The sequence below is a fragment of the Pezoporus flaviventris genome, unplaced genomic scaffold, assembly GCF_033815535.1.
Source record: "Pezoporus flaviventris isolate CSIRO_AGI_PZ_B2104156 unplaced genomic scaffold, CSIRO_AGI_Pfla_v1 ptg000225l, whole genome shotgun sequence".
NCBI lineage: Eukaryota > Metazoa > Chordata > Aves > Psittaciformes > Psittacidae > Pezoporus > Pezoporus flaviventris.
The window spans coordinates 206,906-232,413 of record NW_026892773.1 but is presented as its reverse complement, the minus strand read 5'-3'; the positions used below and the strand labels follow the sequence as shown (position 1 = coordinate 232,413).

The 25,508-nt window shown below is 44.4% G+C and overlaps 3 protein-coding genes and 1 long non-coding RNA gene across 4 annotated transcripts; 1 reads left to right on the top strand and 3 right to left on the bottom strand.

Annotated features, from left to right (window-relative positions):
* Positions 1-402: 402 nt before the first annotated feature.
* LOC133262855 (keratin-associated protein 10-11-like) lies at positions 403-1,941 on the bottom strand. Its single transcript, XM_061442358.1, has one exon. It carries the CDS (start codon positions 1,939-1,941, stop codon positions 403-405), a length of 1,539 nt encoding a protein of 512 aa, XP_061298342.1.
* Positions 1,942-14,863: 12,922 nt separating this feature from the next.
* Positions 14,864-16,865, top strand: LOC133262901 (protein TsetseEP-like). Its single transcript, XM_061442412.1, has one exon. It carries the CDS (start codon positions 14,880-14,882, stop codon positions 15,888-15,890), a length of 1,011 nt encoding a protein of 336 aa, XP_061298396.1. The 5' UTR covers positions 14,864-14,879; the 3' UTR covers positions 15,891-16,865.
* Positions 16,866-17,958: 1,093 nt separating this feature from the next.
* On the bottom strand, positions 17,959-19,776 carry LOC133262963 (uncharacterized). The gene is made up of 2 exons (XR_009741416.1): positions 19,516-19,776; positions 17,959-18,394 (listed from the first exon to the last, which is right to left on the bottom strand). It is a non-coding gene; the product is annotated as an uncharacterized LOC133262963 (long non-coding RNA).
* Positions 19,777-22,602: 2,826 nt separating this feature from the next.
* Positions 22,603-23,181, bottom strand: LOC133262949 (proline-rich protein 9-like). Its single transcript, XM_061442460.1, has one exon. The coding sequence runs from the start codon at positions 23,179-23,181 to the stop codon at positions 22,603-22,605; it is 579 nt and encodes a 192-aa protein (XP_061298444.1).
* Between the last annotated feature and the right edge of the window lie 2,327 nt (positions 23,182-25,508).

Below are 25,508 nucleotides of genomic sequence, written 5' to 3'. Positions count from 1 at the left end.
AGTTGGGCACAGCCCACTCCTTCACTGACCACATCACCAGTCCTTTTGGTGCTGTCATGATCTGGAGTCCTTAGACATTTCTATTTCTTTATACATGTATATATATATTTAAATCATTATTCATTTTAATTGTGTGAGAATTTAATAGCATCCCGCTAAACTATGCCTTGCAGCAGATAAAGGTACAAGCCTAGGTACCTGGAGTGCAGCCATGGATATAATATCACACCCTATGGCCCAAACTAGAGCTGAGCTACAGGGGAAGCACTTGAAAACAGAGATAAAGCAGATTTAAGCAACAGCAACCAGTTGGCAGGTGGTACAAGGAGATCAATAACCCCCGCCAATCCCAGAAGTTGTACCTAGCTCTTTTCCTGTGGGCCTTCCTTTCCCTTCTCCTTTTTACCAGGGCCATTTGGAGGCAGAGCAGTACTTTTTAGCGTGGCTTGAAATTTTCACTCCACCTGACTGACACTGCTGCTGTGGGACACACTGCGTGGCACACTGCTGCTGCGGCACACACTTGGTGGCACACTGCTGCTGCGGCACACACTTGGTGGCACACTGCTGCTGCGGCACACACTTGGTGGCACACTGCTGCTGCGGCACACACTTGGTGGCACACTGCTGCTGCGGCACACACTTGGTGGCACACTGCTGCTGCGGCACGCACTTGGTGGCACACTGCTGCTGCGGCACACACTTGGTGGCACACTGCTGCTGCGGCACGCACTTGGTGGCACACTGCTGCTGCGGCACGCACTTGGTGGCACACTGCTGCTGTCTCACACACTGGGTGGCACACTGCTGCTGTCTCACACACTTGGTGGCACACTGCTGCTGCGGCACACACTGGGTGGCACACTGCTGCTGTGGCACGCACTGGGTGGCACACTGCTGCTGTCTCACACACTTGGTGGCACACTGCTGCTGTGGCACGCACTTGGTGGCACACTGCTGCTGTGGCACACACTGGGTGGCACGTTGCTGCTGTGGCACGCACTTGGTGGCACACTGCTGCTGTGGCACGCACTTGGTGGCACACTGCTGCTGTCTCACACACTTGGTGGCACACTGCTGCTGTGGCACACACTTGGTGGCACACTGCTGCTGTGGCACACACTTAGTGTCACACTGCTGTTGTTGCACACACTTGGTCGCACACTGCTGTGGGATACAAATGGTAGCACCATCACTGTCACACCGCTGTGGGACACACTTGGTCACACACCTGGTTGCACGCTGCTGTGGGACGTACGTGGTTGCACACTGCTGTGGGGCAGAAGAGGTCACAAAGCGGTGCGATACCCATTTGGTTGCACGCTGCTGTGGGACACACGTGGTCACACACCTGGTTGCACATGGCTGCTGCGGGGTGTATGTTGTCACACACTGCTGTGGGATGCACTTGGTTGCACACTGCTGCTGCGGGATGGCCTTGGTCAGGTACGGCTGCTGTGGCATACATGTGGTCACACATCTGGTCTCACACTGCTGCTGCGGGGCATAGGCGGTCACACACTTGGTTGCACACTGCTGTGGCACAGCCTCGGTTGCACACTGCTGCTGTGGCACACACTTGGCCACTCTAGGCTGCTGCAGCATGCCCTCAGTTGCACACTGCTGCTGTGGCACGCAGGTTGTCACACACCGAGTTATACGTGGCTGCTCTTGGATGCGTTGGGTCACACACTGCTGCTGTGGCACACACTTGGTCTGATACTGCAGCCGTGGCACACACTTGGTCACACTCTGCTGGTGGGAGAAGCTGGAGGACATGATCCGCTGCCGGGGGATGCAGGGGGTCACATATTGTGGTGTGCATAGTGTCGAGTGCCAGGTAGGCACTGGCAGATGTCTGGCAGTATATACTGGTGAGTACTTGATGGGGATGGAGTTCTGGTAGACTGGAGGGAGGCACTGGTGTAGGTAGCACGACATCTTGGTGAGGCTTTGGCAGGATGGGAACGGCACGTGAGAAAGCCTTCAGAGAGGCTGTTTCTTGCTGTCCTGCTGCTGCCCGTGCTTCAGGACTGGCTTGTTTCACAGGGTGCTGGAGACACGTCCCACCTATGCCATGGTCTCAAAACCACAGCAGCAGCAGCTGAAGACCCAACCCATCATTTTTAACTCTGAAACATAACATCAAGTCAAACAGTGGGGAAATTCAGAGACATATAGCGCCAAATATCTCCCTGGACTGCAACTCCCTCCCCATCACCTCGACCTCCATGGGGAGAACTAATCATGGAGGTCAGCAGAAGAATGGCTGATCTCAGAGCTTTCAATCATTAAACACAGTTTTCCCTTCCTATGACCTCTTACTGATGCAGTGAGAAAAAGGCCCAACCCAGAAACGAGGTCTGAAGCTCTCGTCACATCTGCCGTAGCAGGAGAGACAAACAGCACTCAAGGCTCCGCTGTTTGATCCCATCACACCATGGGCAGATAGAGGTCCACAGCTCAGTCCCAGCATCACAAGGCTCGTGCTCATTATGGAACCAATGCTTATTAAAGGGTAGTGATACCACAACTGAACACAAACCTGCTTGCAGCTCTTTTAGCATTACCATTGTCTGGTCCACCAAAGCTCCTCTGACTGTTGTCAGGCACCCCCAAAAAGCAAACAATAATAGCAGCACCCCAATTACTGCTGACAGCCTTTCCTTAAATTCTTCTGGATTGCCTTTTGGACTCAGAGGCCCAGCTGAAGACACGAAGAGCACGCTGCTACTCCAACACAGCAATTCAAGCCAAATCATTTTAAAAACTTCTCTCATAGACCATTTTTAGTACATAAAAAAAAGTAGAAATAAATCTGCATTTCAGCAGCTACAGAGGTTCGGCACAAACCAGACTTACCCAGCTCCCTGGTGAGAACAGCTCAGTGGTGTGACCAGTGAGCTCTAATAGAAGGAGAGCTTTTATATAGCTACTAAACATGCCTTGAAGGTATGAGGTACCCATGACATAGCCTATTAGCTCCTATGCAAAGCTGTCCTGTGTGCAACACTCGTAGTGACTAGCATCAGTGTACTCATCCCTGAGGATGAGTAGTTGAATGTTAGCTCGCCATAGTAAGAGTAATTACCTTTAGTATAATCCTCCCTGGCATGGTAATACTTAAAGGTATTTGGAGAGGCAGCAGCAGCGGCATCCTCTGCCGCAGGGGTTTTGCAAGGCAGAAGTGCACCAAATAACAGCTGGTAATGGCTTTCAGAGGTCTCACTGGAACAAGGCTTCACAGTCCCTGGAAATGTCTTGGTGGTCCCCATGAAATGGGGCCATCCCATCACTCAGCCTCTTTCCACACACATGTGGCATTGTTTCATGCTGTGAGAGCTGCACTGACTGTTCCATGTCTTTCTCCATCTTTAATCCCTGGTTAGAGCTTCTTATCTGCCCTATAAGGCCCAGCAGCCAGGGTTGGCTGTGTTTGCAGGCTGGACATAGGGCACTGGCTTCTCTAAGGAAAACAGGAGCTCCTAGTAAGGTTCAAATTATTCCCTTGGGTGGATGCAGTTCATCATCCACAGAAAACTTCATTTTTAGCTTGTGTAGTTCCAGAGAACACATGGCCACTGGTGTCCTGATGCTCCCATGATCCCAGTGCAGTCACCTGTCATCAGAGCAATGGGAATACACAGTCCAGTGACTCTCAGATGAGCGGAAAAGATGAGCTACAGTCATGTTTGATTACAGCCCTTGCACAACAAGCTCAGGAGTCAAAGCTGTAACCGGCCACACAACAGGCCACAAAAAGCACCAGGAGCAGATAAACTTCCTCCACACTTGCAGGTGACTTTCTCAGTGAGTCAGCTTCTTATCACACACTGTGCCCAGATTAAAAAGACTGGTTAGAAAATTTAGAGATTAACTCTTTGAAGTCATCGGTGGTCTGATCAATGCTTTCATGTGTACGTTGTCACATGAAATAGCCTCCATAAGTGACAATTTCTTCCTGCTGGCTACAGGGAGAGCTGAGGGGGACTAGTGCAGAGGAGTGCTCAGCCTGCTGGCATGTAATGCTGGTTCAGATCAAACACACTCCGAGAGGATCACTTCCTGAGCATGTTTATTAAAACCCATGGTTTCTTGTGAGCTAGAGAAATGGCTCTGCCCACCTGGGCTTTGAGGCAAATAAAAAAGTCCATAAATAATTCTGTAATGAAACTGAATAATAAAGTTTAGGTATTCTTGGACCACACTGAGGAAGAATCACAGAGAGTGAAATTCTCCCTTTCCCATAAGCTTCTCCAGTAAGAATGAATCCTGCCCCTTGCTGGTCAACATGGAGTGTGATCACCTTTGCCTGAACCACAAGTAATGTGTCTTTGTTGTGTCATCTCTCTCACAGAAATTGGTTCTTTAATCCAAAGCCATAACTCTTCATTGCTTTTTAGCTCTAAAGGTTGTAGCTGTGATCCTCCCAGTTAACCAAAGTGAGCCGTTCGCTTTTGTATTATTTCCCTTCACACCGTCTCAGCCTTCAAACAAATCCTTGTTTCATCCCATACTTCACTGTAACACCATGTGTACCTGCCCAGCTCACTGAAAGCCCAGGTGAACTTTAATTTTCTGATCACAACAATGACTCTTCTTTCATGTTAATAACCAGTACTGTCCAAAACTATAGAATCTAAGAAAGAAACCCCCCAGAAACCCAATTAGGCTCCATTTCAACTTTGTCAACATAACAACTTTGGACTTTCACTATACAACAATTTAATGAGTGTTTTATTTTCCCATGGCAATGCCTGTCAAAAATGTGTGCTTCTGTTGTCATCATCTGTGCATACCCTGGCACTGTTCACCTCCCCTCCATAGCCAGCCCCACCTTGAAGTGGTTGTCAGCTAAGAAAACCTCCTGTCCTTTTTTAACCTGCCTAACAACCTGGAAAATAGCATGAGATGAAGGTGGGGAAAAAAGAAAAAAAGAGGTTAAAACAAAGCTGTGGCACTGAGAAGCATGAAGAGGGAAGCTGAAAAACATCCTGGAGGAGATGCCAGGTGAGACATTAGGGAATCCACCACCTTCCCTTTAATAAGTCAGGAATGTGAAGGAGCATCTTCACAGTGTGGCAATTTTGGAGCATGACCAATGACACAAGGAATGCAAAGCTCCCTGCCTGCAGAAGAAGGGGCCATTAGGAAAAGAAGACAGAAGAAACAAGGTCCATTGTCCAGGTATGATCTGGGAGATTGGGTTGAAACCTCAAGTGATGTAAAATTAGCCTTGTTCCATTAACAGTAATAAAAATATAACAATAAACTGGGCAAAGAGCTGTAAATGGGAGGGAGCTACAGTGCGGAGTTGTTAGGCTTTAAAACTAGTTCAATGTGAAGACCACTCTATGTGTCAGGCTACAACAGCAAAGCCAAGAAATATATCCACCTTGGAGAAGTATCTGCAGGAGGATGGGATGGCTATTTCCTCCAGTCTTTCCAAGACACAGCCATTCCCTCCAGCCTCTCCAAGTGTTGTGGTTTAACCCCAGCCAGCAGCTGAGCACCATGCAGTCACTCACTCACTCACTCACTCACTCCCTCCCTCTGCCCTCCTACCCCTTGCCCTGGTGAAAGCAGGTAAACCCCATAGGTTGAGACAAGAACAGTTTAATAATTAAATTGAGATAAATAAAATGCAATAATAATAACAGTAATAGCACCAATAATATAAATAAAGAAACAAGAGGAATGAAACAAATAAAATCCTCCAAGTTATGTGCAATGCAGTTGCTCACCATCCACTGACTGATGCCCAACCTGTTCCTGAGCAACAATTGGTGCTTTCCAGCCAACACCCCCCCCAAACAGTGTTATACTATATATAATAGTATATTATATATTCAGTATTTCTATACTGAGCATGATGTTCTCTAGTATAGAATATCCCCTTGGATAATTTGGGTCAGCTGTCCTGGCTGTGCTCCCTCCTGTTTTCTGTGTTCCCCTTACTGGCAGGGCATGAGAGACTGAAAAGTCCTTGACTTTTCCATATTATTCTCAGAATAAAGCCAAAACAGAGCACTGTACCAGGAAGAAAACTACCTCTATCCCAGCCAAAAGCAGGACACCAGGGCATGGTCATTTCCTCCAACCTTGCAAAGGAATGGCCATTTCCTCCAGCCTCACCAAGCATGGGCATTTCCTCCCATCTCTCCACAGCATGTATGTGTCCTCCAAGCTCCCCGCGACATGGTCACGTCCTTCGAGCTCGTAGGGCACGGGCATTTCCTCCACGCTATACAAACCACTAGAGAGCAGCATTCGCGCAGGCAACCACCTCCTGCAGCAGCTTCGCAGATCCCAGGTACTGATAGTTGGGAAACTGCCTTCCGATGCCCTCTCATGCCAGGAAAATAGTTTAAATTGGCAGCCCGTGAACAAGTCCAAGCCAATGCCCCTGCAGCCCACCCGCAGCCTCCTGTTCTACCGCTGTAAAAGCCAGAATGCCTTGTTCCAGGTGTTCCTGGGCATGAAGAGCACACACGGAAGCAGTAGTTGGCCAGCACACGATGTTCTTCACCCAAGAGTACATCTGTTCAGTGAATCCCTGCGGGGCACTAAGGTGTATGCAGGGAGGGGAGGGCAGAGAGTAAAGAAAACATGAGCGAATAAGAAGAAATTGCACTTTTATTGTATCAGACTTGTAATTAGAAAGCCACTTACAGGCTGTAGATAATAAAACTTAACATATTATTACCCAGCAAGCAGTAAACTCACAGTCTTACTCTTTCAATGATTTAACAGCACTGAAGGCAAAATTCTCAGCCCATCATGCATCAGAATGAAATGCTCCTGACTTGGACTCTTTCTTGCTTCATTTTAAAAGTATTTTATTACTTAATGAACTCTTGCTGTTCCGCAATTAGTAGACTCACACCCCTCTTTTTTCTGGTTGCTACCAGGTTCAGTGAAGGTTATCCTGTAGAAAATCTGACTGCATGGTCATAATAGCTCTGGTGACTTTAAAAATACTTAAGCTGAGCTGTGAGTTTCAATACAACTTTCTCCTCCCTCAGCACCCATATTCTTTAGCTCTATCCATTACCTGGCCTTCCCATGGAAGAGAAACCTGGGTGCTGAGGTTTGAGCTCGAAGCTTGGTCACAACCACAGTAGCAGCAACAGTGTTAATCTTAAGGCACAAAGACCCCAGCAGCACAGTTCCAGGGACTGCCAGATCTGATTGTGGAAGCAGTATGTGGTCACCAAGGCACCCAGCTGCAAAAGATGAAGTTGTGAAATGCATCTAGTGGAGCCTCTGTCACACCAGCAATGAGAATGTGGGAGGATAACCTTCTTGCAAGTCAGGGTCTGAGAAAAACAATATAGGAAAAAAGGAAATCCAATGTTTTTGAGGAAATATATTAGATATCAGGAAAACAAATCCTCACTATGAGGGTGGTGAGGCACTAGACAAGGTTGACCAGAGAAGCTGTGGCTGCTCCTTCCCTGGCAGTGTTCAAGGCCAGGTTGGACGGGGCTTGGAGCAAGCTGCTCTAGTGGAAGATCTCCCTGCCCATGGCAGTGCATTGGAACTGGATGAGCTTGAAGGCCCCTTCCAACGCAAACCACCCTGGGATTGTGTGAAATAAAAAACTGCGCTTCTCTCCCCTCTTCCCCCACCCCGCTTTGTAAAACAGCAAACCAAAGAAAAAACAGCAGCAAAAGTAGGAAAGAAAAGCAGCAGCAAAGGCAGGAAAGAAAAAGAAGCAGCAAAAGCAGCAGCAAAAGCAGCACGTTTCTATTAGAAACACTGGTATCTTCACCTTCATCCACATACCGGTGTTAGAATGAAGCAAATTGTGAGAGCTCAGGATTGTTATGATTTTAATGACTAACTCAGAGCAATGAAAATAAGAAGATTCAGGGTAAGTCTCTCTCTCTTGATCTTGAATATCAAGAACTGCCCCTCCCAAGCTATCTTCCTGCTGTATGTTCGTTTGCTTGATGTCCCTGTCATTATTAACTCCCTGTCAGATGTCTTCTAGCACTCAACTGTGTTAAGATTGGTTTGCAGTTCTGAGGACACCAAGGTTGGGTCAGAGTCTGTTTTGTCAGACACTGCATTCACGTAAGGCTGTGAGGCTCCTCAAAATCTTCCATGCTGCTCTGGGACTTACCCTTCCTTTTTCTCTCCAGAGAGTTTAGTTTGTTCGATTAGACAGAACACGGTATTAAAGCAAATGCTCAGGATATACTAAGCTTTTAAATTTTCCCCTTTCCATAGCAATTCAGCTAATAGAGCATGTTTGGGATTATAGTGCAAGACATGTTTGTATAATCTCCAAGTCCTCTGGGCCTAATTCTCTTCCTATACTCACCTTGTGCAACAGTGTGATGCCATCAAAGTCAAAAGAATGGCATAGGTATAACCAAGATTATCTCCAATGATCTGTGGCATTACACAGATGCAGACACAGTTGGGGAAGAAACAGTTTAATTCCTAGAGCCTGCATCTCTTGCAATTTAATCTCAATTAATTCTATTTGCAAATAGAAGAATCTGAAGTTGCCATCACCAGTCTCTAATCCTACAGTAAGTCATGCTACGGCAAGTTTAATTAACAATATTTAATAGATACATCAGAATCAAACTTACCCAACCCACCAGTGAAGCAATGAATCAACGGAACGACTGCAACAGATTTGGGAGTCAGAAAGGTTCTTACCTACCCCAGCAGCTCTACCTTCCAGAGGGGAGGGCCTGTGCTGTACATGGTGTGCATTTTTTCACAGCTCCAGAACTGCTCAATTTGCAGAAACAGGTGTTTTTTCCTGACCTTTAGGAGAGAAAACTTTCCATTCTTAGGTATTTTCTATTTTAGCAGCAGAAGGCTGTTGTGTTGGCCACACCTGAAGCTTGTTTTTATTCAGGTGTTTTCCAAATGCTCTCTTCTAAAGCCCCACAGCTTCAGACCTACCAGATACAACAACAGAAATAACCCAGACAACAAATGCACAAAAAGATTCAAAATGGGGGGCCTGAACCTCAGGGAGACTCAAGATCTTTTGGGGCATCTTTAGAAGCATAAAGCAACCTTAATCAAAATGCAAGCGGTGTCTTGAGAACCTCTCTGTTGCACCAGACAGCTGCCTGACCACCAGCCTGCTGATACCCCAGCAAGATGGTATTTTGTCCCCTTCAAAGAGGGTATGGAAGCCTGAAATGGGCCACTGAACCCCAGCTCCCAGTTCTCCAGCATCAGCAGCGGTGCAAAAATGAGCACAAACATAAGGTGACCTCCATGGTGCTCTACTTTACAATTGCATGTCCAGGTGTATGGGCTAGAAAAGGCTGATGACAGGCTAAACTCCAACAAGTTCATTCCTGAACTCGAGTCCATAAATGAAGCAACTGAGAATTAGGCTCTTTGATGTGATGGCTAGCTGGAAAGTGTTCCTGTTGTGCCCGATGGGTTTTCAATGAGGCAATCTGTTGTACTCAAGAAGCACGGTAATTCTGCAGAAGCAGTTAGGAATAAATTTAGGGTAGGGAATTGGGAGAAGATTTTCAAGAAGCAGTACAAGGAGACTCTGGAATAGGCTGCCAAATCAGAAATTTGGAATCAAAATATGGAACAAGCTTTAAGAGAGAGGTTGGTGAATTTATGGAAGAGGTTTTATAACTATGAATGCAGATTTACAGACTTAACCCTGTGATTCAGCCATGTGCGTCTCCTGAGAGTTGTTAAACTAATCCATTTCTATAGGTTTAATAGGAATCTCTCTGGTTCCTGGGAAGCTTGGGTGCTGTACTGCAGCAGAACCAAAGAGGAATCACTCGTGAAGTAAAGGCAGGGAAGAAAATATTAAAGCATGGATATTTTGTGTCCAGTACTTTGACACTACAGCATTTGGACATCCCTATGGGTGACCAGCTTCTCATCTTCTGTAACATGACTTGACCCTTGATCAGTCTCCAGCACTAGGGGAGAAGATGCTTTAGTGACTGGACTCACAGGCAGACAGACCGATACTAGGAAATTCGGTAACAGGTAATTATGTCTTTTGTCTCGTGAGATGAGTTAGTCAAGATATCCACCCTAAAATGATGACAGACACAATAATAAAGAACAAGATGGGGTGTTAACGAAACAGTGCCTAATTAAGCCATCAGGGCGAGCCCTGTGCCTTGGGAGATCCAGTTCAGCAACTTCTCAGTCACACCAAGACATGAAATCCAGGAGTGCAATAGTTTCCTCAGATGGTTTTCTCTGTGCACAAAAGTTCAAAGTACAGAATGGAGAAAAATCAAAGAGTATTCATACAGACATGCGGTTAAGGTCAGACTGAACATTTCACAGCCTGAGCTGAGGTCCTCTGCAGTGGTCTTCACTCCTAAAACAATGATCCTTCTTTTCATACTGAAGGAATACAGCTTCAGGACCCTTTGAAATACTGCCACAGTCATCTCAGTGATAAACCAGATAAAGCTGACAACTACAGACCTCCATTCGGAGCTGCTAGCATAACTGTTGCATATCTCCCAGGGCATCTTAGATTTTGAGGCATTTAATTACCTGATCAGCATTTACTGATGGGCTGATAGCCAAGCTGTGTGGGAGCTGGAATAGCATTTTCTCTCTAGGAAGGAGGGGCTCGGGCCAGTATTTTTCTCACCTGTGGTTTTATGCTCCCTAGAATTAGTGGTACAACTTCAGTATTGACTTGGAGCTGAGCTGGGCTCCATCAGGTGAGAGTTGAGGAGTTGCTTAGCTCCACGTTCACTGTAAGGCCAACTTACTCAGTGCACGTTTCTCCCGTAGTTTCCCAAAGTTTCAGTAAGGCAGGTTTCACTGCATATGGCATTTGCTCTAAAAATAGTCTTTGTGCAATTCACATGGAAGGGGAAAGCAATTACACCGCTACTATGGGAAAAACACTCACTCCCTTTCCACGGGCTGACTTCAGAGCCTCTTCGATGATAATTACCATCGTCTTTCTGCTGAGGTTGCTGACATGGAGGTGAAGTGACCTCCCCGTGTCTCTCCAGACCTGGACCCAAACCAGTGTTTAAGGTCAGGATGGCCCCACCTTCTGATTTCCAGACAGGGTTCAGGTCGTCTCCCTTTCAGCTATGGAAAGTGCTTTCCTTAATCACTTGATGTTGCAAGTTGAGGCTGGAAACTGGACTCTGAAATAGTCCAGAAACCTCACAGCTTGCTTAAATAAAAAACAGTGTCTCGACACAGAGAGACACTGCTTTTATTTAAGCACAGAAACATTTCAACAAGCTGCCTCCACATGCTGCACAAGTCCTACGTGCCCTCTTTCTCTCAGGTGTTCTAATTGAAGGGCATAACAAAGGTTAGTGAAGCTCTGACCTGAAGATACATATTAATGTATGTTGCACAAATACTCACATACAATGTTTGAGCTGATGAAATGCACAGTCTCCTTTCATACCCAGGTGCTCTGTTGTCTTCAAGCCAGTAAGTGCAACGATTAAAAACCACTTTATTATGAGTCTGAGCTTATTCTATCTTCCTGCTTTGAAGTGCTGTATTTCAGGACCCTATGTCAGCAGAAGGGCTAGTTTGATAACCACAAAGCATGATACTACCTAGAAAGCAGACAGGCAGGTTCTCCACTGCTGGAAAGTGCTCTAGTTCCTGCCTTCAGCAGAGCTATGACTGCAATTTGTACCAGCAGAGCAGCAGGCAAGGCCTGAGTCAGGGTTAGGTCTTGGGCTGGAATATTTCCCTCACTAGCAAAGGCTGGTGATTGAAACTAAGCAGCTTCCAGAGCCAAGAAGGGCCCCACCTGCCATGAGGCAAGAAAGGAAGTTGCACAGGTGAAGTCACAATATAGGAGAAGACGTGGTCTAAAATTCAGGTGTTCTGAACTTCAGTTGCCACACAATTATTAATAGAGGAAGTTACACCACAGCTAGAAACAGCTTCTTACATTTGCACCCCAGGAATCCCAACTGGTGACAGGTACCAGCTCAGCCTGTTGCAATGATAGCATCTGCAGTGCATGCTCTGATAAGAGCTCTGGTAAAATGGTGGAGAGAGGACAAAGATAGTCTCAGGACAGCCAAACATGATGAAATTCACCTCTGTGTAGGACATGTGGTCTCCACTGCTGAAAATAATCCAACCATCAGAAATGAGGACAGTTTGACTTGCATACTGATAGCTCCCTGAGATTTTGAGGATAAAAGTCAGTGAGCTATTTTCACTCAATGAACTTGTTTTACAGTGAATAATGCTTAGCGAACAAGCTGCATAAACTACAAGCTCCCTAAATTTCACATGTAGATTGAAGTATCTCTTCAAATGCCATTTTGGCACCCAAATGAGACCAGTGTCCAAATCCCATTTGGGTGTGATAAATCTTGTATATTATTTAAAAAATCCCTTTTCACATAATACATGGAGATAAACTCAGTTCCCTTTTCTGTCACATGTAGGTGAGTGGGATCTGCATCTTCTGTGTGATGGACAATAACATGCGTTCAAAACTGTTTGTTCTAAAATGAAAGAAGAATGGAATCTATGAAGATCTTTATGGGGAAAAAAAATAAAAACAACCCTTATGAGTTTATAGAATCTTAAGAAAGTCACTTTAGAGAATTCATTGATGAAAAGCAGGTGAGAAAATTACAGATTAGCCCCCCTATCTTAAACTATGAATACAATCCTAAGAAGTGGGGGAATTAGGTGAAATTAAATGACTCATGCATGGTTTGAAGCGGAACCATGCTGGCTGACACCACACCAAGATTCCTGATCTCCATGGGGTCTGCAATGAATGTATTGACCTAAGGGTTTGAACTTTATTCACCCAGAATTTTTTTGTTAAATCAGACTAGTCAGAACAGGGAATAAAACACATTCTGCACCAAAAGGCTTTCTTCACAGTGCCTACGTGTAAAACAAGTCTGTGGAGGAAATGCACAACGGCAGTTGTGAAAGAATGAGCTCATTACCTAGGAGGACTCATTCCCAGAAGGCAGGGCTTTGAAACCATATAAAAGTTCTCAAATCTCTGTGCTGCACCATCCACTCGACTTCGTGCTTCTCCCTGTTGACTGGTTGGGTAAGTCAGAGAATACTGATACTCTTTTGTGATGTCTATAATTTTACTGCTTGGCTTAGTGTAGGCAGACTCTTTAAAGAAATATTTTATTTGATACCTTTGAATATGCACAAGAGACCTTCAAAGAAGAGAAACTGTGGGCATTGGGGTAGGACAAGGATCCTTGGAATGACTCTGCAAGGCAAATTCAGATTGTATGTAAATGTGAGGATAGTTAAGTGCTAAATTAAAACCTTTCTGAAGAAGAGATTAGATAAAATATGTTGGTTTAAGTATAATTGATGCGGTCTTCAGGCATGGAGAGGGTCTGAATGGCCCCTTAAAAGCTCCTTCCAAAACTGTTCTCTGCAATTCTGCTGTTTATAACAAGACTTCTACTAAAACGCCAGTTTCATTGAAGAATTATTTTGTAAAAGATAGATTTGGGAGTATGAGAGGCTGTAGGGAGTAGAAGGGTGAAAGTACTCCTAGTGTGGTGTCTCATTCATGTTAACCATATCAAGAACAACATATTAACTTGGCTTAATATCTTATCAGATCTTTATAAAGAAAATACTAAGAGACAAGTGATATTGATTGGGAGGATCCGGGAAGATGCAGAAGAGAGGAATTAATTTGCTTTGAAGATGTGTTAAGAGGAGTAGGCAACATGAGGAAGGGAGAATGAACTTGCACACTCTTATGTGATCTGTGTTGCTGACAGTCCTGCATTGAGGGGACTAAAAAATGCCCCTTCCAAGAAACACTTCTGAGATTCTAAACTTATTTGTGCCCTTAGCTTGTTTTTATAAAAACAGCAACACGAGCTTTACCAAAGACACAACAGGAGCTCAGCTGAGCCTGGTGCCTACCTTCAGTAGCCCACAAAACAAGGGCAGTTTCATAAATCGTTAGGAAAACCCATTTGGCCTGTTGCACGTTACTGGCCTTGGGAGAAGAAATCCCTCTTGATTATTCTGATTCACACAAGCTTCATGTATTATTAGTGGCCATGATAATCCACACACATAAGGAGGCATTACCACTGCTAATTCTTTCCATGACAGCTGGAAGAACTGTGCCACAGGTAAGCTCCATCCATTATATCACAGATGAAGTCAGAGTGAAACCAGAGCAAGAGGAGGAGTTGGCCTACTGTTACTGCAAAGATTCTTTATACTACAGAAAGCTATTCAGCTTGTTGGTGAGGTCCACCTTGAGGACTTAGCACCTCAGTTCTCTAATTCCAAGTAAAATCTGGAAACCATTTTAAAAGGGGCAAAAGCAAAGGAAATGTTTCAGTTTTGCCAATGTGAAATATTCTATTGGGCCCAGGTTAATATTTTTCTACTTTTTGATAGACTAAACCTTTTTAAATGCCTGTATTCAGCATTCATTTTATTATTATTATTATTATGACTTTCTGAAACCACTTTCAAAATCAACAGATCTGTTATTTGCCAGCCTTTCTCATTAATTCCTCAGGACACCTTGAGAAGTGTGAAGCAACAGGAAAAAGAGCTCTGAAGTGTAAATCAACTCCAAGATAAAAGGAGTAGTTCTACCACAGTTAGACTTGATAGGGCTTTCCCACATTGCAGAATAGAAAGGAGGGACAAGATGAAACAGTCAGAACAGGAGCTGAAAGGCAAGATGAAAAAGAAAGAGCAAATCATTAGTCTTTTGAGCAAACCTGCCTTGGGAAACCAAAAGCAAGCTAAGAGAACTTTATGCTTGCAGCTGATTCAATTTTTCTTAACAGTTCTTTCACCCTTATCACAATGCAGCTCATTTGTGAGACACAATAACACTCTGACATTTCTTTCAGATAATCTTGTTTTCTGCAAAGATGTCTTTGAATCAAATGCAAATTAAGCAGGAAATCCTGCTCCCACCTGGCCTGAGCAAGACAATTCCAAAGCACAGCCAAGACCCTGTGCCATGCAGTGATCCAGTCCCACATCCACAGCAAGAGCCTGAAGTCCAAGTCCCAGCACCTTGCCCAGAGCCAGTTCCAGTAGAAGTGGTACCAGAAAAAGAAGTGCCATTGCCAGCACCAGTGGTGGAACCAGGCAAGGGAGAAGCACCAGTGATAGTAATACCCAAGAGTCCCCTTCAGGAACAACAGCAGCAACAGCAATGCAAGCTACCACCGACTTTCCCACCTGTATCGCACCCTGAGCCTGTTCCACACCCTGAAGAGAAATCAGAGTGCAAAGAGCTACCTGTGCCAGCCCCTGTTTCCAGCTGTAAACCAACTCCACATGTGCTGGAGAAGCAGGAGCGCAAGGAGATCCCTGTGCCAGTTCCTGTTTCACACCCTGAACCTGCACCATGTCCCCAGGAGAAGCAGGAATGCAAGGAGATCCCAGTGTCAATCCCTGCTCCATGCCCTGAACCTGCACCACACCCCCAGGAGAAGCAGGAGTGCAAGGAGATCCCTGTGCCCACCCCACACCCTCCAGAGAAACAGGAGCAGAGGGACACCCCTGTGCCAATCCCTGAACCCACACCGTGTGCTCAAGAAAAGCAACAGCACAAGGAGATCCCTGTGCCGATCCCTGTTCCACACCCTGAACCTGCACCGTGTCCTCAGGAGAAGCAGGAATGCAAGGAGATCCCAGTGCCAATCCCTGTTCCACACCCTGAACCTGCACCACATCCCCAGGAGAAGCAGGAGTGCAAGGAGATCCCTGTGCCCACCCCACACCCTCCAGAGAAGCAGGAGCACAGGGATACCCCTGTGCCAATCCCTGCTCCCTGCCCTGATTCAGGGAAGTCCTCCCATCCAGAGAAGTATCCTCCCATTGAGCAGCAGCAGGTGAAGCAGCCCAACCAGTGGCCACCCATGCAGAAGTAATCTGCAGCTGACAAGGGAAGCCCTGAAGAGAGGAGATTGCAAATCCAATCTTCCTCTCCCCATGTCTCACAACCAGAGGTCATTTTCCAACACCCTTTTATTCACTGCAGAATTTTTATTAAGAAGCACAGCTTCCAACTCCCCCCTCCCAGCTAACACTAGTGTTATCCCGTACTAACAGCCATAAGCTAACTGACATGTTGGGACTGGCAATAGATAAGGCTTCAAGTGGTGCTGCAGGCATGTGCGTTCAGCTTTTCAGGTGCCTGAATTTCTGCCCTCTCCCAGTCATCCCTCTGGCTTTTAAAGGCCCAGAAAGAGACCAAAGAGCATGACGGCACGCATGAGTCAGGGTCTATTAAGCTGAACAATAAACTTAACCCAAATGCAGTTAGGGACCTAGAGCTCATGCCTTCCTCCCCCAGCTCCCCATACATAAATGTCATCTCCCACCTTGCAGTTAGGGGTTTTTCCTATTAATAATAGGATTTGAGGTTTGTGTAGATCCTGCTGCTAAGGGGTTCTGGTAAATGGCAATGAGACTTTCTGAATCACAAATCCATAGTGCTGAATACTTTATGTAATCAAAAAAATAACACTGGGCTAGAGGAAATATTTTACAAAAGAGCCATCACCTCTTAATTATCTGCTTAGCTGAAGTATTTGTAATCAGTGCTTTCCTCAGAGAGCTCACCTTGGTTTATCCAGGATGTGTAAAAGAACAGTTTAACATGAGATTATTTATGGAAAACATAGATAATCAAATCCAATCCAGACATGTTTTGAAATAGATTAACTTCAGGCGTGGCTTTCATCTGTTAGACAGGATAAAGGAGGAAACATAGAGTGCTGTCTCAATTACACCCTGGAACATGTTTCACGACACAGTGCTGTTGTGTATGTATTTGGTACTTACCTCTAATTATTTTAGGCTGATATTGTATCCAGGATTAATTTCACTGTGACAATCAACAATAAAAAAATACTTTGAATACCAAGTCGTGGAGATTCTTCATCACTTTGCTTAAAAAAAATGAAAAGAAACCTCAGCTTGGAACAGAAATTTTTTAGGCTCAAAGCTGGGTAAATCAAGACTCAGAAACTTTGGTGCTTGCAGGGGACCCTGAGTCTGCTGCTCCTCTCCATGCACCAGGATTAGACAACCTGCAAGAGTTCCTGCATTGCGTCAGTCTATTGGGCTGGCTGATAACGCTGATCACTCCTCAGCAAGACACCACGTCCCAGAGCACAGCACATGACATCAGCTCACATCGAGCTGTCCCCACTTTCAGTCTGCCCAGTTCAAACATATTCCCAGCCACTATGTGACCTTCAGAACACATAAGGCAGGGTGCAAGCACAAGCCAAGAAGGTTTTCCCACACTTCAGATGAGCCAGGAGTGATGCAATCCCACTAGTTCGGCCCCGTACCTGTTAGATGAGTGTTAGACACATCCAATCTCATTGTCTGATCACAGAATCTCACTGAGTCACACAGCTGCTGGTTAGCAGAGCAAGCTTATGTCTGTCTGCCAGATATCATATCACTCAACAGTGTCTGTATTTATAGTTTTCCTCCTCTGCCATACAGCTGACTGGAAATCAATTAGCTGAGCCCGTATGTCCTCCTGAGAAGCTGAAACATTTCTGAATCTGCCTTCTTTTAAAATAGAAGCTATTCATTCTGAACAGGCAAAAACTTCCTTTCAGTGTCAAAAACTTCCAAAGACTCTTTTACTCTCAGCAGTTACAGTATAGTTTAGACTCTAAATCCACAGTTAATTGCTTTGATAGACCCACAAGAGCATACTTCAGAATATTATACAATAATTATTATGCTAGGATGCTGGAGACGGGCTCTGCATCAGTGACTGTAGTGATAGCACAAGGGGCAACGGGTTCAAAGGTAAACAGAGGAAGTTCAGAAAGCAGCTCAGCAGGAAAGGGCCCTGCATTTTAATGTGCATGTTGAATGTTAATGTTTAAAGGTAACTCTTTGGCTAATAAAAGAAAGCAAAAGAGAATGGATGACACCAGTAAAGTGAAAAAAAATATCAGGAAGCAAATAATGAGGTCACTTATAATTTTATTGCAGCATAACCAAATAAAGATCAGAAGAACGTAGCCCCACACTATTAGTTCTTTATATTAAAGGATGAATAAATCCAATTTAATGAACTGCATCACTTTGAAAAGTAATTTCTGCTTGCAAACAGAAGAGGTGTGCTGCAAATTTTTAGCTATTCTGGCAGAGCCAGCAGAAAAGAGAGCTTGGAAATAAGTATTTGTATCTTCCATAGCACTTTGAGGCCACTGCTGCTAGTGCTACTTCTGCTTTGGGCACTGCTGCTGCTGCTGCTGCTGCGGGATGCTCTTCACAGGACACTTGGTTTGCCCTTTTGGTGCTTGGGATTGCTCCACACACTTTGGAGGACACTTTTCCTGGCATTTTGAAGGTATCTGCTGCTGCTGTTTCTGCTGGTGGGAAGACATCTTTTCTAAACCTGGAAGAAAACCAAAATGCCATTTCTATTATTTTAAACCCTACACACTTCTTGTTCCTGGATATTAATTTCAGTCAGTTCTTTAGCTTTGAGATCAAATCAACAGTGAAGAATCTATATAGGTTAATAAAGGCAAACCCACACAACTGACCCCCAACCCCACTGTTGGAAATCCTTGAGGAGGATGCTGTTCAAACCAAATTCCTGTTGGTGACTCCAGTCTGCTGTAGCTGCCCCACAGTTTCTTTTTCTGCGCTCCTATTACAATTAGTCTCTATGGAGATCAGCCACACTGCTGAGGCATAACTGTACATAAGCATAAATGAGTAAGAGGCAAGCACCCTCTTAACAAAGTTGTGATCCAAACAGGTGTAGCCAAACAGGCTACAGAGGTGGATGGAAGAGAAACAATGACAGGGGTTTCCCTTCTTTCCCTCTGCTCACTGTTTTCTGAACACTTCAGCTGTGACAAGCTAAAAAGCAATACAAATTTTGATGAAAGCATGCTTAGTTCAAGGAGAACCTCAGAGCAATATTTAAAGCTCATCAAAGAGGAGCAGAAAGCTAGTGACGTTTAAGTATTGCAAATGGTTTTGAAAGGAAAAATGATTTGATAACAATCCCTTCCAGCAATGCCTTGTCTCTGCTTAGTTTATTGGCAGAAGCCCTGTCTCTGGCTGTTCAATGCCAGGGAACTGTCCTCCTCCTCAGTGATGATGCAGTTTTATACAAAGAAGTGAAACTCAGAGCCCAGGAGATCCAGGAGACTGCAGTGACCAACCCACGGCTGCTTGATGGGTACAAAATAAGCTGCTGGCAGATGCCATCCTTTAGTAGCTGATACTCAATGCCCAATGGTTATCCACAAGCATTCTTATCAGTTGGGAGAAAAAATTATGAGGGTTGACAAGGGCTTCCTGGTCTAAACAGTTAGCAAGCCATTGTCTAGAGCCTCAGAAAGTCTCAAAATAACATAACACAGCTTTCACCTGTATGGAGATGAAATTGTCAGGGAGAGGAACTGAAACAGTTACAAGACAAACAAAGAGAAATCACACTGTCTCCTGAGAACAGGGCATCATAAACCCCCACTTCTATAGCTAAATGTGCATAAGACTCACCTGATGTCTCCTGCTCTTAGAAGAAGAGAAGAAGAAGGCACTCAAGTTAACAAGCCTCCCAAATAGGAGGCTTTTATATGCTTCCAAAAGTCAGCCCCAGGAGCTGATGACAACAGATTAACTTGATGACCAGAATCTTTCACAACCAGAACTTGCTCCACTGACACCTCCATACACCTGGACTTCAGTCAAGGTCTGTGAGAGATGTTTCCTCTTTCAGGTGCGGGGGATTTGTTGTTTTTAATGTAAGGCACACCCAATCTGGTAATAACTGGCTAATTTATTAATAATTAATCTTCTCTCAACCCTGGGCAAAGATCCCACAAATGAAAACAGGTTTGAGAGATGTTCTGTGTTTGGCAGTCTGGGTTTCTGGGTTTTGCTCCCATTCTTCTCTATTTTCCTTCCTGAAAAGGGGAGTGAAACACTTGATATTGCCAAGAAATTAAGAAGCTTTCCCCTAATTTTTTTCTTGTGCATTCACATAGCTTTTCACTGAAGCAACTAGAACTTCTTTTTTTGTAAACACTGTGGCTTGCTGAAGTTGTGTCAGGATTTCTTTTCTCTGGGTTTCAGAAACATGTTGGTCCCCTTGAAACTTTTCCAAGGAAGGAACAGAGAGGATGTTTCAACTGAAATGATGTTTATAGTTCTAATGGAAAAAGTAGTTCAAGCCTCTCTTGACTATTCATCAATACTATGCCCTGTAGGATCATATTCGACCTAATGAATTACAGCCCAGTTTCCATTACATATGTGAGATACTTGGAGAGATGACGGACGTGGCTTCCACTGGGTGTAGGAGAGCAGAAGGTCTTAATGGAAAAAGGATCATCCCATATCTTAACATCCCTCACCCACCCCTGATTTACCAGGGGTCTTAATGACCCCCAAGATTGACATGGCACAAGTGTCACTAATTTGTTGTAAATACACAGGGGAATCTCAGCAATGCACAGAACTAACCACAGGTGCGTAGGAGAGCCATGTGTCAAGGCTTTTGCAACAGCTTTCCCACAGGCACAGGAAGCATGATGAGCATAAACCAACAGGTCTCTTCTGCCACTTCCTCTGGGGTTTTCAGCACCATGTGCTCCTGTCTGTGATTAGTGTGGCTGGTGCAATGCTCACAGCAGAGAGAGAAAGAAGAAAAAATTTAAATGACTAATGCAGCTGATAGAGATGGATGAAGATGCTTGGAATTCTGTCATAGATGACTAACCTATGGGACAGACCTCATTAGTAGTTGCATGTGACTTCCTGACTAAGACATTTTCCATGCCTGAAAGTGGACACTGACCCTACACATGTGGCAGCAGCAAGCAGTTATTAGCAAGGCAGTGTTCACTGCTGAATCCCCAACGGTTTGCATTCAAAAGTAGGAATTACATATGCATGTTCCTAGTCTCCACATCCATGCTGTTGAATATCTGGTCCACCTCCCCTTGTTTTGTCTATCTGAACTGAAAGGTGTGTTCAGGTGTAAAATGTTTGCTTTACTGAGTCATGTTTTTCTTATCATTATTCCTCTTTGATGGTGTCACCTTTTGGTGTTGACAGAAATAACACAGTAAGAAATCTACTGTAAAAATCTCTGCACCTGCACATAAGGTTTCATTAAAAGCTGATTTGGTAACAGTGTTTACACACTGCTAAATATAACCCTTTTCTTTTCTAGATTAGATATTCTCCACCCTTGCTATAATGATACGGTACGCGGATAGCAATTCTCTACATCCCAGACATGGAAATTGTGTGGCCATCACAGAGACAGAGGTAAGCAAGTCACATGCACAGTCCAGGAGACAATGAGAGCATTATCTCTGAAACTCAGCATTTAGATGGGTATAATGTCCCCCCAGACAATGGGCTTCCTTCTGTTTCAAAATTATTACTCCAAATAAAGAAGATGCATTTATAAGTGAATTAAAATATTACTGCACCTGCCAGGCATTAATGAACTGAATTAATGAACCAGAATGTCAACCAGTCTATCAGTCATGGATGTGACTTCTCCTCATTGCAGATGGTGAACAGATAGGGAGCAAGAGAGTGACCTGCCTAAAGCCATATAAAGTATCTGCAGCAAACTTGGGAAAAAATCCTGTGAACTTGCAAGACTTGGACCTGTTCCTGAACCACAAAAAGATTCATTTCCTGAAGCCAGATCCCCTACTTTCTATATTCAGTCAATGAAGAAGAATTAATCAAAAATACCACTTTCATTTCCAACAGAGTGCTTTTAAGAAATAATTCATACCTCAGCAAGAGCATTTTAACTCCTTCTTTCTTGGATTTGTGGCTTTCTTCCACTTAAATATACCTTCTAATGGTGTCTAATATTTTCCTCCAAAATCCAGAGATGCAAAGATCAAAATGTAATCATTAATACATGTGAAAATTTAATTTCTATCATTATTTTCACATGGGATAGAATTCTTCTGGTTTTGTATCTGTCAGAAAAGTATTGACCATATGATGTTTTGCCTACAGTGTTAAAAGACATTGCTCCACATTATAATGCATGCTTTCCCTGTTTACAGCACTGCATTGCAGGTACAAATTGTCCACAACCGTAGCAGTTTTTTAAAATGGAAACTGAAGGAAGATGTTCTTGGGCCCAATGACACTGAAACGAGGCGATGAAAGAAAGACATACGGCACATGATGCCATCAATGGTCAATTTTTATTGCTGCACATAGACAAGAGGACAAAGATTAAAAGACAAACTGAGAAATAAAGAACTGAAGGGGAAGCATCTTCCAACATCAACTGTTTACAGAACAGACCTTGCTAAATAACTTCCCAAGATGCCCAGCAGTATAATTATTGGCCAACTGCAGTTACCAAGAAAGAAGTTGCTGAGATAGCAGTAGCAGAAGTATCATAGCAAGCAAAGGGTGGAAACATTCAGACAAATGTTTTCCAAGACAAAGAGAGCATGGGGTAAACAGATCAGGAGAAGTCTCAGTATGTTGCAGATGGGTCTATAACGTGGTTTTCGTTCCATGGATGCTTGTGAGCCTATGGATATTGCAATGCACTGAAGCACCAGGGCCGCAGGCTAGGCTCATGTGTTAAGGTGATCAGCACGGCCGAGAGCAGACAGTGCTACATGGCTCCAGGCACACCGTCTCACATGAATCAACACACTTGGTGGTACACACCTCCACGCATGGGGGTGGGCAGGGCTCCACACACTTGCTGCAGCACTGGGTGGCACAAGGCTCCACACACTGAGTGGTGCACTGAGTGGCACACGGCTTTACACAGACATCAATGCACTTAGGGGGGCAGACCTCCACACACTGGGTGCTGCAGGGCTCCACGCAGGTGGTGGTGCACTGGGTGGGACATGGCTCCACACACTGGGAGGTGCAGGATGTGGTGCACTGGGTGGCACAAGGCTCCACACACTGGGTGCTGCAGGTGGTGGTGCACTGGGTGGGACATGGGTCCACACACTGGGTGGTGCAGGACGTGGTGCACTGGGTGGCACAGGGCGTTGTGCAGACCTCCACGCATGGGGTAGGACATGGCTTCACACAGATGCTGTCACAGGGCTCCACACACACCGTCTTGCAGGGCTCCACACACTTGCTGCATTTCTGCAGACAAATGGGAGGGGGCAGGCAGGGCTGTTTGCACTGCTCGTAGTAAGACATGCTTCTGAGGTGCTGATAAAGCTGAAGACAAAGAAAAGAGATACAAAATCAGGGCACTCATCCTTTCTTCTTGAGCCACAATTCACAATCTGAACTCTTGCAGCATACATAAAAGTTAGATGTTGGACTAAGAAAAGAGCTCTCAGGAAAAATTACATGTCTGAACGATTTCTGGATTCAGACATATTCAACTACAACTGCCACATTATTCCTTCTTTTCTTGGGAACCTGCAAGTACCACTGTTAGGAAGACTACAGCCATAAACCCTGAATTTTATATAACTGCCCACAGTTAAACTTTGCAGAAGCCATAACATGAAAATAGTTCATGTCTTTATTTTCTTAGTTGTATCAGCAGACATTCCCAGGCCCAACTCTTTCATCGTCAGTTCCTCACAGAGCACATCTCCCTTGGTGTAGGTATTGAGCTGCTAATGCCCAAAGATAAAGACCAAAGATCAAAAATTCAGGCACTACTCGAAATCCTCCAGTTGTATATCATTGGAGTACATCACTGTACTATCGTCATGGTATATCATCATGGTACGTCACTGGAGTTGTATCAATATTAATGGGCTCATCCTTTCATAAGAAAAGGGTTAGCCCAGAGCTTACAGCTCCTATTTCTAATTCATTTCCTCATCTTGACTTGTCCCAGATGGCTCCTGCAGCTTTGCCCTCAGGTATTCTGCAGCTTCCTTCTTCCAGATAATGCTTCTTCCCACTCATCTCTTTGAAGTCCCAAAACTACTCTGCAGCATCTACTAATCTATTTAATTTCCAGTCTTAAAGCCATATGAAAAAAATTAATGAAGATAGAATAAGTAGGAAGATGAGAAGCAGTCACAGCTTCTGAGGAGGTGACAGGACATTTGCAAGATACTTAAGCAATAGTCAAACACCCTCTCCCACATTCCGCGATAAATCCTGGGACTGAAACACCAGAAACAAAGCTCTCCTGTGATCAGTAATAAATTCTCTTGACCAGAACAATCAAGTAACACAGCCATTGCATTATTCCCTGATAAATCCAAGAAAGACTTACCGGTCCACCAGTGCAGGTGAGTGAGTGAGAAATCAAACGAACTGCTGTGAGCATCAAAATGCAAACCTTTTTATATGGCTTGCATGGCGTCATCTCCGGAAACAAGGGAGCCCAGGGGTATGGACACCTGACCACTAACTACATCAACAGGCTCCACCTATACATGCTTTACATATTTGTTTGCATCCTAATTTTTGATGGAAACCCTCTTCCAGGAAAAGCATATGATCTTGAGTAAATTCTGCTTCTACCCAAACCCTGTGTCATGTGGTTCTAAATGAGAATGATAGAGTAATTAAAAAAATCAAGTGATGGATTGATTGCTCTTCAGAAAAGATTTAATATGCTTGGATATTTTCATCTCCTTATTTCCATAAATGTCTGGATGATACTTTAGATTGTTTTCAATGCAGTATGAATAGAAAGTTATTATTAGGGAAGATGGAAGATCTGATTTACTATGAGAAATAGCATGTCCTAATTCTTATGGTAAGAAGCAGCTAATCCTGCAGTGGCCCTCAGAGCTTCCACAGACTGTTGAAGTATCTGTTTCTGTAATAATTTTTTAATCATTAAATGCACCCAACCAATCCCTCTCCACACTCTTATTAACAACATGCATGCTCGGCAATGTCAATGGGGACACACCTCTAGTTACCTTGAGGACCTCTTCAAGCCATTCAGGGCAAAGTAAAGGGGCATTCATTTTAAAGGCTTTTTTTCACTGCCAGAGCAGTGTAAAGAGCTTCAATTTAAGTGGCATTTAGGCCCAGGACTTTGAGTTAGCATATTGAAGCTCTTTGCTATTCATAACTCAGCTCTGCAGCACAGAAAACATGCGTGAATGCATCTAATCGACCCTGCAGATTTTAAAACAAAACAAGAGCAACTAGCTCAGATTTAGGTGTGTAATAATTTAATAGATTCATCTCTTCCCATATTTTCCTCCTAGAGTTGACCCTGCTGAGTGATGCTGAGCAAGCAATTGTCCTCCAGCACTTTTAGGTCTACCCACATCAGCATCCTCCAACACTTATCTTGCTGATGAGTTTCTCATAGTCTGGTTTGTACAGTTCTTCATGCTTTCCTAGGGCTCCAGGCTCACCTCTAAAACCTAGGTGAGGACCGGTCCTACGTCTCCCTTTCCATAGTGGGTTATTTTATAACCTATTGTTATCTTTGATTAGCAAGAAATTGTAACAACTTCTGAGAGAAATAGACATTTTAGGGGATATAAATTGATCTGCCTTTGTAATATGTGGGGACATGAGAGGGCTGGATT

Excerpts from the sequence above, each read along its gene's own strand:
- LOC133262855 (XM_061442358.1), bottom strand. The coding sequence starts at position 1,941 with ATGTCGTGCTACCTACACCAGTGCCTCCCTCCAGTCTACCAGAACTCC.
- LOC133262901 (XM_061442412.1), top strand. The coding sequence starts at position 14,880 with ATGTCTTTGAATCAAATGCAAATTAAGCAGGAAATCCTGCTCCCACCT.
- LOC133262949 (XM_061442460.1), bottom strand. The coding sequence starts at position 23,181 with ATGTCTTACTACGAGCAGTGCAAACAGCCCTGCCTGCCCCCTCCCATT.